The following is a 13,687-nucleotide window of genomic DNA, read 5'->3' as shown; positions in this document are numbered from 1 at the left end:
AAACAACTAGTTCACTGAAAAAGATATCCAAGTTGTTCTAAAGCAATGAAAAAATGCTCAACTATTCTCAAAATAGGGGAGATATAAAGTAAAACCACAATGAGATGTCATTTCCTACCCGTAAATTGGCCCAAACCCCAGAAGTTTGACAATATATTTGCTGGACAGAATGTGGGGTAATAAGAATTCTTATGTAGTTTTGGTGGAAATACAAATATTGGTATAACTAGTATAAGATGGAATTCCATGTCTATAGCAAAATTACATATGGACTCATTTCTTGATTTAGCAATCCTGCTTCTGGGAATTGATCATAAAAATATACTGACAAAAAATATAGAAGTATGCACCAAGCTATGCAGCAGAACCTACTTAATATGACAAATGCAAACAAAACCCCAAATGAATGTTGATATCTGACTAGTAAAGCAAATGATTATTTATCACACAATGGAGTACTATGCAGCTATAAATAAGAAATGAATATTTTATATACAATTATAAAGTTACTCCAAGCTATATTAAATGAAAAAAGCCAGTGAGAACAATGTGAATAAAATGTTACTATGTATGGAAGGGAGAAAATACACACACATACATGCACATACAAATATGATACTAATATTTGCCTTTATTGAAGACATAAAAGGATATCTATTTTTTAAAAAGCAAGGAATCAAAGACAGAAAGGGGATTGTCTTAAGGACTCAGGCACCAGTATGAAGAGGATCTCACTGCCCAAAGATAGAAACATTTGAGCAACACTAATTACAGTAGATTGAAACACACTGAAATGGTTAAGTCCATGAATTCACAATAATTGTTAAAAATAAAACAAACTAATAGGTCACCTTTGCTGCACGTTAAAGTCCAACTTATTAATATGATAATTTACAAAGGGAAAGAATTAAACATTTATATTCTTTTCTTAAACACAAACTATACCTCTGTGTATTTATGTCTACTAAAGAAAAGATGAAGAGATATTTCTCTCTTTAGAGTTATTTCAGCTAATAAAAGAAGAAGAAATATAGAATGTCATCATTTTAAAACCCCCAGTGGAGTAGTAGAAATAAGCAAAAATCATGAAAGGATGCTAACACTGCAAAAAACAAAGACATTGTACCTCTTGATTGAAGTACATGAAGTACATAATGCTATCTATGAAGGAATTTTGTCTCTTCAAAAAAAAAAGAAAAGAAAACCCTGAAATTGGATCAAGTACCTAGGTCTATTATAAATTTGCAAGAATTACAGAGTGGGAAACTTTGTTCAATATTATATGACTGCAGTCAGCAAAATCCAAATGATAGGAAATACTCTATAAAATGTTCAAATTTCTTTTCTCTTTCTCTCTCTTTCTCTCTCTTTTTGGATTTGCCATAAGGTGTATGCACTCACTAGAGAGAGAGAAAGACAGACAGAGGGGGGAAAGTGAGAAATCCCCTCCAGGGAGGATGGCCATACCCAAATCCCTTCCCCTCTAGTTGCCAGGGAGGATGGCCATACCCAAATCCCTTCCGCTCTAGTTGCCTCTCAGGATTTTGGACTCACATGCACATGTGTGCCATTGTCTCAGGATTTTGGACACACATGCACATGTGTGCCATTGAGTTTGGGACTCCAACCATGGTCAGCCATGTGGGAGGCCAGCATCTTAACCAGTATGCCATCTGCTGGGACCAAATGTCATGGTTTCTTAACAAAAATAATAAATTAAATATAAAGAGATAGTTATGAATGGAGACTAAAAATGGCTTCAAGGATATATCTGCCATTTGGAATGTACTAAATGGCATAATCTTTCAAATCTGTAAATTGAAAGAGAAGTTATAGGGAAGCAAAGAGGAAGGAAATACATCAAGAAAAACTAAGAACTAAAAAAAATAATGTAACGTATGATTTACTTACATTTTTCTGGCTTATAGATCAGGTTATAATGCATCATATGAAGAATCATTAGAGCCATAAATGTAGACATAAAAGGAATCAGCAAAACAAAGACCCAGGCCCCTGAGTACTGGATGTAAGATATTCCCAGAAAGACAACAGTTGCATTTAGGTTCATGAGCCAATAAAACCTGCAGCATACAGACAGAAAAAAATAATACCATCAAGTTACTTTAGATAACAGTAGCTAATTTTATGCTTTCATTTAAATGTAAGCTCTGAAATAGCGGCATGTTAGCTGACTTTTCCAATATTCTTTATAATGTATCAATTTCATCATCTTTGCTGTATTTGTATTTTGATGTGATTTTAGATGTGATGTAGAATTAAATTAAATAGTTTGTTTGTTTTTGTTTTTGTTTTTGTTTTTTTGCTATAGGGCACGTGGGCTTGCTGGAGAGACAGAGAGAGACAGAGAGATCATAAACAAGAAATCATTCCCCAGGAGGAATGGCCATGCAGCAATCCCTTCTCCTCCATTCTCTCTTCAGGATTTTGAGGATACACACATATGTACCTTGCATGAGTTTTAAGCAGCCAGGTTTGGGACTCAACTGTGGTTGATTATGTGTTAGTCCAGCAATGTAATCATTACACCATCTGCTGGTCCCAGAGCATGTTCTCTCTTATCTAAAACAGAGGTTGACACACTTTTTCTGCAAAGAACCCAATAGTAAATATTTTAGTTTTTGCAAGCCAAACAGTCTCTGCGAACTACTGAACTCTTGAGTTTCGGTACTAGAATGCAAAGACAATACCTAATCATTCAATACCACCCTCTTTGTCACTGCCCTCCCCCTGCTGCCCTCTCCATTAACTGGAAAAGGTTAAATGGTTAAAGTTGAATCTTCTCATGTGTTCCAGTTTTCAAAGTACAGGAAAAATAGCAAAGTTTTTGGTTATACCCAGAATAAGGCTTAAGTCAAAGAAGTGAGTAACATTTTGATACAATTTTCGGTGTCTCTTCCCAATAATTAGTGTCACAAATAGGTACCATTCCAGCAGTCTGGCTTTCAGGTTCTGGGAAAATAATCTCTATGTCTCAATGTTTCGCTGGGACTAAATCCTGCCATTAGAGTCTCATTGCAAAGGAGAGACCTTAACATAAACTGAAAAAATAAGTTCTATTGGGGTAAAATTAAATACAATTAAATTTTACTTGTGTAAGAATATAGTTTATATCCATGTACATACCAAAACACTAAGACACACACAGACACATACATATGTTCTATTCTGTCAAGTGTTTCAGTTGTGCATGCACCAATAGATTGTTTAATTCAGGTAAACTATCCTTAAGGTGTAAAGATTTACCTGATTACACCAGGCTCACCCAGGATAACCTCTTCTTTTTTTTTTTTTTTTTTGGAGAAGTTTTTGTTATAGGGCGTGTGCGCTCACCACACAGAGAGAGACAGAGAGACAGAAAACGAGAAATCACCCCCCGGGGGGATGGTCACGCTGCAATCCCTTCTCCTCCATTCTCCTGTCAGGATCTTGGGCACGCACGCATACGTGCCCGGCGTGAGTTTTAAGCCACCGGGTCCGGGGCTTGAACCACGGTTGACTACTTGGGAGTCCAGTGACATAGCCATTATGCTAACTGCTGGTTCCCAGCCAGGATAACCTCTTCTTTCATTAACTCAAAACCAACTGATTGGGGACATTAATTACCTTGGCAAAATCCCTTCACCTTTATCATATAGTGTAATGAGGGAAGTGAGATCTTATCATCTGGGTCATTTTTTATTTGTTAGAATCAGGTCATGGGTCGTGCTCACATGCAGGGTGATATGTCTATGCAAGAGTGGTTCAGTAAGGGTTATGGGAGTATCACCCCATGGCATGTCCATCATATCTTCTCGTCGCTCCTTTATTTCTTCCTTTTCTTTTTCTTTTTTTCCCCCCTTCTAAGTTAAAAATATAAAGTCAACAGGTAAGGTTGGCTATGGGAAGGATATAATGAAAGTTAGAGAAGAAAGACAAAGCTTAGAAATAGCTTCCTAAAAGAGAAGAAGAGGGATTGATTGGCTATTGTATACCTGCTAGGCAATGGTAAAGGTCACTTTGGTGGTCATGAACTTGATGAATATAGTCTGCATAATTTTGCATTTTTCTTTCAACTTGTTTGACCATGTGACTACAATAATGGAATAGAGAATTAAACTTTAATAAGGATTGTTTCTTCTCTCTCATAGGTGACCACAACAGTGTGAGGGGAGGGGAAGAGAATTGTCAAGGACGAGAAATTAGGACGAGAGTAGCCCCACCTACACTGCCTCATTCCACTTGCTAGTTGGGGATGGAGGCTCCACCCCATGCTGCACCCAGAGGGCACTACCTAGGAGGTAACTTGGAACATTTCCCAGCTTTTGCTGAGCCAGGGATGAAAGATGAGCTCCTTATTTGGCTCTACCAGCACCATCTAACCTGGGAAATGAAAGTGTTTCTGCTTGCTACCGCTGGTAAGTTTGTAAATTTTCGATTCATTCTCATCTCTATGGAAACTCTGGGGACAGTGGTGGGAACATGGGGGTCAATTTTCCACAGTGTTTGAGTGGAGTTGGGAGGTATAGTCAAAAAGATATGCTCCTATGTTAGAGAACTTTTTCTTAGAACTTTAGCTAAGGTGAGCAGGCTTTTCTTGGAGTTACCTGTCTCACCCCAATCCTCATTCCTCCCCTCTCTGTGCTAGCTGGTAATTTCAGGTTTAGTCTTCTCCATTAACCCCACTGATGTCAGAAAGAAATCCCAGGGAACTTATTACCATCCTCTCTCCAGTTTCAAGGTTCCTAGGCAAAAGTCTCTCCTTTCCCTCTCTCAGACTCTTCCTGTGTTTATTTGTTGTGCCAGGTCCAGGTTTTGCTGTGCCTACAAGGAATGGGGTTACTCTGTCTTGGCCGATACTGGAAATCCTCCATGCTGTTTTAAAAAAGTAGATAGTCTTGGGCCTCTGTGGCCTAGGGTTTGGAGGAGCTAGATTCCACATGGTCAAAAGCATGCTTTGAATCCTGGACCCAGCCACTAGAAAGACATGTCAGACACTGTGTATGCATGCCCCCAAATCCAACCGGATGGAGAAATGGAAGTGAAAGGATTGTAGTGTGACTATGCCCCATGGAGAGGACTTTCTCTCTCTCCCTCTGTCTCTCCCTCTCTGACTCTGACAAATGTGCACACTTTCTGGCAAAATGAGAAAAAAAAAGGGGGTGGGATTGAGTAGGGCCAGCTGGTGGCATGGTGATTAAGGAGTCTAGATCCTACATGGCCTACCTTGGAGTTCAAGTACCAGACCAATGGCTTAAGAAACATGTCTAGTGTGTGTGCATATGTGCCCAGGATCCAGAAAGGAGGGAGAGATGGAGAAAGGACTATGGCAGTGGCCACTCATCTGGCGGAGCGAAGGGGTAAGCCCTTTCTCTCCCTCTGTCTTTCTCAGGTAAGCACATGTACTTTGGCAAATTAGGGAGAAAAAAGCGAATAGTTTGTTTTACTATTACTGATTTGTAATATCTTCAGATATCCTGGATGCATGTCTTTCATCAGATATACGCTCTATACATGTTTTCTTGCCATCTGTGACTTGCCTTTTCATTTTTTTTTCAGTGTCATCTTTTTTTTTTAACCTTTTTTTTTTGTGGGGGGAGGTTTTCGCTATAGGGCACGTGCGCTCGCTAGACAGACAGAGAGAGACATAGAGACAGAAAGCGAGAAATCACCCCCCGGGGGGATGGTCACACCACAATCCCTTCTCCTCCATTCTCCTCTCAGGATCTTGGGCATGCACGCACACACGCCCGGCGTGAGTTTTAAGCCACCGGGTCCGGGATGCGAACCACAGTGGACTGCGTGGGAGTCCAGTGACATAGCCATTACGCTAACTGCTGGATCCCTCAGTGACATCTTTTGATAAACAAAAGTTTTAAATTTTAATACATTTGTACTCTTTCTTCTTTCTCATTATTGGTTCATGCTTTTTGTGTCCTATGTAAAGAGTATTTTCTATATCTATGTCACTAGTATTTTCTCTGTTTTTTTTTGTTTTTTTTTTTTTTTGCTTTTTAGTAGTTTTATGGTTTAGGATCTTGTATAAGGTCAATGATCCACTTTGAATTCATTTCTCAGTAGGGTGTCATGGATTATTTTTTCCATTTGTCTTTTCAGTTATTCTAGCATGATGTGTATTGAAAATGGAATAATTTCCTCATTGATTTTTTTCACACCTTTGTTGAAAATCAATTGACCAGATAAAATAGATCTATGTTCTGATTTTTAGTTTTATTTTGCATTTATTTATTGACTAATGATGTTGAGTATCTTTTTTTGTTATTATTTATTTATTTATTTAGAGAGAAATTTTTGCTATAGGGTGTGTGTGCTTACCAGAAAGACAGAGAGAGAAAGAGAGACAGAAAGCAAGAAATCACACCCCCAGAGGTATGGCCATGCCACAGTCCCTTTTCTGCCATTCTCTTCTTGGAATTTTTGACATGCACACACATGTGCCTGTTGTGAGTTTAAGCTACCTAGTTTAAGCAATGTAACCATTGCTCCATCTGCTGGTCCCAGATGTTGAGCATTTTTCCGTATGTTTTTTGGCCATCAGTAGATCTTCTTTGGTAAAGTTTCTGTTCAAATCATTTGCCATTAAAAAAACAAAATCAGGCAATTTTCTTATTATTGAGTTTGAAAAGCTGTTTATATATTCTGGATACTAATCTTTTGTCAACTATGTAATTTGCAAATATTTTCTCCCAGTCTGTGGCTTGCCCTTACATTCTCCCAAAAGTGTCTTTTAAAAAAAAAATCTTATTTTTGAGGTAGCTCAATTATCAAATATTCTTCATGGATTATGCTTTCAGGGAATTGATTAACTCAGGGAGTGAAGTCAAAGGGTATAGTCAAGTTTCTCAGAATTCTTTGCCTATCTCAAGCAAAAGTTGTCTCCTTTTTTTCCCCAAGAAGATATCAGAGCCTTGGAGAACTGATCTGATTCATCAAAATCACACGGCTGAGTTGTTGCACAGCAGTGAGGAAAAGCATCTGTCCTGGCATAGCCTCTAGAAGGAGACAACTCTGAGTCAGATGCCCTTTTCTCACGTCTTTCCAGGCCTGTGCCGTTACCAGTTTCATGGCACTATCATTTCCTTATTAATAAACCCAGGCTTTCATATTTGAAATCACCTTTCACTCATCCTTCTCATCATGGTTTATGTATCGTTAGTTGTAAATATTGTCCCTCTTCTTTAAAATGGTAGTCAGAAGACAAGGGTTTGATTTACAAGTCTGATAATCACAAGGTCTGGGATCTATGCAGTCTGGATTTATGGTGATGTTTTAAATGGGGACGATATTCTCTAAGCGACTGTTTTGTAAGAATTAAATAAAGAATATGGGTTGGAGCTGTATAGTGATAGCAAATGTCACTGTTCCTTATTTTTCTTTAATCCTGACATCAAGAACTGAAAGAGCAGAGCAGTGCTGTTGCAGCAGAGTGAGTCAGGGATACAGTGTTCGAAGGGGCAAGCACATAAGTGAGGCCCAGATGATTTAGGGCCTTGAAATCCATGGTGTGAAGTTTGGATGTTATTCTCAATGCAAGTCCTTTGAAGTGAACTGAGCAAGGGACTGATTTATTGACTTCAAGTGGAAGAAGAAGAAAAAAAGACTGTGTCAGCCATGTGAATTGTAAGAAGACTAATCACAACCATTGTAATAGTCTGCATGAGATCTGAGAGCGAACTGGACCAGGGTGATAGCAAAGGAAAGGGACAAGAGTGAACAGATAGATGATATGTGTTTGGAAAGAAGACCTCTGTCACATCAGGCTAGCCTTCTCAATGCCCTAGAAGCACACCAACTCATTTCATCTCTGCAACTTTGCACATCCCTTGGCTTGCCTCATCTTATTTTCAAAGTCCCATATCAAGTCTCCTTTCCTTCGTTCAATACTCACTCAAATATTTTACCTTGTTTTGTCTCTGAACTTCTAAAGCAAATATTCATTCACTAATTATTTCACCTTTGTCAGATTTTCCTCTCATTTACAGATTGTCAAGTTCTCGGACTATAACCTTATTCTTCATCTCCATTTCTTTATCTCTGTGGGTTGTACCATGGTACCAGCTCACAGTAAGTGGATAATAAATAGCAAAGTGATTAATAACATGGCATCCCCATAAAAGTAAAACAAGGCCTAGTTGTGGTGGCACAGGTGGGATGATACCACAACCCAGTGACTAGGGTTGCACAGAGAAGTTCAGTTCCCAGCCCACGGCACAGAGGGTGTGTGTGGGGAACACCGTGTGTGTCAGGCATTATAGTACTGATAGACTGGGAGGTTGGGGTGGGAAGGATTACGTCAGGTCAAGACTCTGTTAAGAAATGCCTATTGTTCCCTGACCTCTCCACCCCAATATCCCAGTCTCTTCAAGAGACTTTTTCTCTCTGTTTCACAAAACACAAATCCAAAAACCTCTCAATAATTGACCTAGAAAAGTAATGGAATGTCAAACCTGCCCATGCTGAGCAAACTGATTTTCTGTAATCCACTAATAAAAATTTATTTATCACAATGTAGGTGAGGTAGAAAGTTAAAATTTTCTAGGACAACTGGATAGAGTCCCTAGGCTCAGCCTCGGGTCATTCTTTCATGCTGTTGCAAGCTGTACACTTGAATTGTGGCTGTAGCCACTGAGAGAAACTGGAGCTGAAAGCGGTGTTGCAGTTCTTTCAATCTTTAGGAAACTCTATTTTTTTTTTTAATGTTAAGTACATATTGTTGAGAAAATCGAAGAGGACACTGCGTGACTCTTTAGTATACCACATGCTGATGTAAACTGAATTGCTCTAAAGAGGGTCAAGGAAAATTACAATTATTCTAAGACTTAAATCTTGTGAAAGGTAGTTAGAAGCCAAAGAATTATAGTGCTGAATATTTACGTGTAAGAAGAGATTTCACATAAAGTACTAAATGTATTTTAACAAATGCCACCCAACATATTTGATTATGTAATTTTCTAAAAGAATTACCTAAGATGGGCATGTCTTATATATGTCTTTGTTGATCCATGGACAAGAAAAGCCATAGATAATTAAGGGTGAAATTGTATATGTATCATCTCTAAAAAATAAAAGAAATAAAAATCCACAGTCTTCAAACTCACCATTAAGATTCCTTTCATGTCATAGCTCACTAGCAAATTGAATATATAAAGCACCTCTCACATAGAAAGTCAGAGAGCAAAGCTCTAAAGCAAAACAAATACCAGTGATTAAGGAAAATTGAAAGCAGCAGTAAAAATATGTTTCTTTGGTCTGCTTTTAAATGCAGGCTGGTAACTGCAAATAACTGAGAGTATAAGTAATTTTTTTTTCCTCTTCATGATTTTAAGGTGGAGAATACAAATAAAAAATTATCCCTCCAAAATGCAGACATTTTTTAGATTATTTTAAACATTTATTATTTAGTAATCATTTTAAAGTCACTTAAATATATTGTCAGTTCTTAGACTAACCAAATAACATGCTTCCTATTTATCTTAAGCGTTTTTAAGAGAAACAATTTAAGTGTAGTTCCTAACCTTAGAAAGTATCAAAGAAGGCAGACAAACTTTTTGCAAATTTCAAATCTTCATAGCACTTGCAGACAAGTTAAAAACTCCAGACAGCATTTTATTCTGCATTGAACAATATTGGAATAATTCACCGGGGGATTTGTGACTCTTCAATGGAATAAAATGGAACTATTCAGAAGAGTCAATCAAACATTTGGGCCCTGATTTCATGGTGGATGGCCATTGTCAATCATTGTTTCTTTTAGTATAACCATTGGTCCGCTGAAGGACTTCAAAGAATATTCTGGGCCCCTTGTATTTAGAGAAAGAAGGAACAAATAGAAATTTTATAGTTCTTTCTTATTATTTATAATTTTTCTCCAGTAGAGCTGTTTAAAAAAAGACGGTTTAATTAAAGAATATCATTGATTTAGTGAATATACAGCAAAATTAAAGTGAAAGTTATATTTTTGATTCACAAATTTTGGGGGACTGATTCACTCTCCCCATTCTCTCTGCCTCTCACTCTTTTAATCTGCTTTCATTTCCTTTCTTTCTTTTCTTCCCCATTCTTTGACCAACACCCCAATTTAAACAGATCACCAGAATTGTTTTCTCATTTGCTACGTTGAAGCTTTTGAACCACCAATTCTCAGAGTTTGCCAGTGAAAATAAGTCCCAACTCATTCACCTACCAAACTTAAAAGAGACCAAGCAGAGCTTAAGAAAAGACAGAAGACCACAGTAAAAAATAGTAAAGAATTTGTGTTCCTTTTTAAAAAAATATCCTTTGGTTTCCACGGTTATATGTGTTTGGGGAATTCTGAATAGATTTCTTGAATACTAACAATTTGGCAAAGATAAAAAAACAAAGGGGGGGTGCCTGTCATCATTAGAGTGAGAGTTTGTTGAATTTGACTAGATCAATGCAAATCGAATTTTAGAAAAGCTAGTGAATTTTTCAAAGGTATTTACAGGCAACTTCTCAATTCAGAGAATATTTAAGTATTAAGATTATTTGAGGCCAGCAAATGGCATAGTGCTGGACTCACACAGGCTGACCATGGTTCTAGTTCCAGACCTGGTGGCTTGAAACTCAAATCAGGTGTGTGTGCATGAGTGCCCAAAATACCAAGAGGATACTGGAGGAGAAAAGATTGTGACGTTGCCATCCCCCCTCGGGGGTGTTTTCTCACTTTCTCTGTCTCTGCTTCTTTCAGTCTCTCTGGCAAGTGTACAAGCCCTAAAGCGAAAAATCACCAATGATAATGATAATAATAATAATCTATGAACTGCTTTGGCTTTGTTGGATGAAACATACTTTGTAAATTATGATTTTATTATTAAAGAGTAAGGTAGAGTTATATTTTGTTTTCCTTTTTAAAAATATTTATTTATTTAATTCCATTTGTTACTATTATTTTTTAAATTTGATCAGAGAGAGAGAGAGAGAGATAGAGAGAAAGGGTAAGTGAGAAAGCAAGTCACCAGGTCCAGGACATGAAACATGGTTGGCTATGTGGGAGTCCAGTGCTTAACCACCACGCCACCTGCTGACCCTGTTTCTCTTTCTCTCTCTCTTTTTTAAAAGAATTATTTTATTTAACTTTATTTATTTACCTATTTTTAATTTGATAAGAGAGAGACAGAGGGAGAGAGAGAGAGGGAAAGTGAAGCCGCCGGGTTGGGACTTGAACAACGGTTGGCCATGTGGGAGTTTAGTGCCCTTATCCACCACACCACCTACTAGCCCCCTGTTTCTCTCTTTTCAAAGATTATGAAGAATTTTTCAATTGAATAGATTTGTAAGTGTGGTGAAAATTGCTATGAATCATTAAAAACTTACAAAGCAGCCTGGCACACACTAAGAATGTTCAATGTTTAATTCCATTTCTTTTTTAAGATGGTACTAGACTGAGTTTGAAATCCTCTGGATGTCTCCCCACAATTCATTCACTGAAATCTTCACCTCCAAGGTGATGGATAGTTTTGGAAGATAGGGGCTTTGGTCATGGGGATGCAGATCCTCCTGAGTAGGATTAATTCTATTGTTAAAGAGGTCCAGGAGAGTTCCTTTGCTCCTTCCACCATGTGATGACACTGTGAGAAGTTGGCAGTCTGCAACCCAGGAAAGAGGCATTTCCAGAACCTAATCATGTTGGCACCTTGGTCTCGAAATTCCAGCCTCTAGAATTATGAGAAACATGCTTCTGTTTTTTATGTTACCTAGGCTATGGTGATTTGTTACAACAGCCCAAATTAACACAGCCCTTGTTAGAAGGGCTTCTCAATTACACTAGGAAATTCTGATTTAGGAGATTTGGGGCTGGGTCTGGGATACATTTTTTTAAATTGCCTGAGGACATGTGTCCTTTCTAGAGAGAGACAGAATGACAGAGAGAGAGGGAAAAAGCACCTCTCAGTAGAGCATGGTCACGCCACAATCCCATCTCCATCTCGTCATGATTTGGGGCACACATACATGTCTTGGGTGATTTTCAACCCACCAGGGCTAGGATTTGAACCACAGTCAACCTTGTGAAACCTAAATCCCTTAACCACTCTATTGCAGGGCCAGCCCTCAAAAATATTTTTTTAAAAAGAAGGTTCTCGGGTGATTATTAAAATCAGGAAATGGTGCTTTAGAGCAGAGATTCTCAACCCTGACTACTTAGCAGCTTAAGAAAAAATGTCCTGGTCCCTGGGTTCCATCTCCAACCAGCATAATCAGAACCTCTGGTGGCAGGGCTGCGGCCTCAGTGTCTTTGTCTGCTTGTTTTAAAAATCCTCAGTTGGCTTTAATGTACATCAAGCAGTGAGAAATCTGTTCTTGAATGATGCAGGTGCATATTAAAACAACCTCTAGAAAAAATAATGTGGAATAATCCATTTTATCTCTAGTGTGTCCCTAAAATAAGTGATATTAAATTTGAGAAAGGAAACATTAAAGTCAGAATATTTCGGTATCAGACAGATATCCTGAAGGGTCTCTTTGAGTATTGCATTGTCAAAATTTCTGGAATGGAATAAATCAGTATTTTCAAATTTTGTGGAATGGAACAATCAGACTTTTCAAGAACTTTACCAATATTCTATTTGAGCCTTCAATCACGTATAATCCACTCTGGTAACCCCTTAGCAACAGACTGTGATATGCAGATAGGATGCAAATTAACAGGTGAAGTAAGTAGAGAAATGCAGAAGCAGGATTTGAGGTTAATTGTGGTAGAATTTAAAATTATGGCCATGAACAGACTTAATTACCCATCTTCTTTTTTGCTTCCAGAAAAGAATCTGCACAGGTGTATTTACCTAGATTATCTCCAGTGTGGTGACTCTTAATTGTACACCTCAGATTTTGGAAAATGTTGAGAGAGCCAGGCTCTGATCTGGATAAAGGTACAAAGATGTTGGCAGATTATTATGCCCCTTGATTTCAGGGAGTATATAGCTTTATTCATTCAATGAGGTACACAGTTGAGGAAGATCCAGTACCAGATGGTAATGTTGGCTAGGAGTGGTTTTCTCACCTACATTTGGCAGCTTTGCTCGGAAGTGGTACTTTCAGTGCCTGAGACTTCCAGCCTACTACTTAACACGATCATTGGGAAGCTTTAGGTGGTATGAACGCAGTGACACATCTCATCAAAGGTCCCGTAACTACGAGCATCTGACATCTGTGCTGAAAATAGGACTGAATGCAGTCTTCACGTGGTTATAGATTCAAGAGGTATGTTGTTTTGTATAAGGCACTATTGAAATTATTGATATTTGCTAGGCTTGTAATTCCTTTTCTTCTTTTCTTTTAGAGGTTTTTGCCATAGGGCACATGCAGTCGCTGGAGAAAGAGAGAGAGACAGAGATAGTGGGGAGGGGTTGCCACAGCACGAGGGCATGTGCACTCGCTAGAGAAAGAGATAGAGATAGTGGTGAGGGGTGGCAATTCCTTATCCTCCATTCTCCTCCTAGAATCTTGGCACAGGGGATCCAGCAGTTAGCATAATGGCTATGTCGCTGGACTCCCACGTAGTCGACCGCGGTTCACGTCCTGGACCCGGTGGCTTAAAACTCACGCTGGGTGCGTGTGCATGCGTGCCCAAGATCCCGAATGGAGGAGAAGGGATTGCAGCATGACCATCCCCTCTGGGGGGTGATTTCTCGCATTCTGTCTCTATGTCTCT

General features: G+C 38.5%; 1 protein-coding gene across 1 annotated transcript in view; it reads right to left on the bottom strand.

Moving 5' to 3' along the window:
- SLC15A5 (solute carrier family 15 member 5) overlaps nt 1-13,687 on the bottom strand; it is a 111,398-nt gene that overhangs the window by 86,405 nt on the left and 11,306 nt on the right. Inside the window, exon 3 of the mRNA XM_006167326.1 lies at nt 1,912-2,081. Within this exon, the coding sequence (XP_006167388.1) occupies nt 1,912-2,081 (170 nt within the window). The remainder of the gene's footprint in view (nt 1-1,911; nt 2,082-13,687) is intronic.

The sequence above is a fragment of the Tupaia chinensis genome, unplaced genomic scaffold (assembly GCF_000334495.1).
Source record: "Tupaia chinensis unplaced genomic scaffold, TupChi_1.0 Scaffold144702_1, whole genome shotgun sequence".
Taxonomy (NCBI): Eukaryota; Metazoa; Chordata; class Mammalia; order Scandentia; family Tupaiidae; genus Tupaia; species Tupaia belangeri.
Note: the sequence above shows the minus strand (reverse complement) of the source record. Positions and strands in the feature narration are given on the sequence as shown.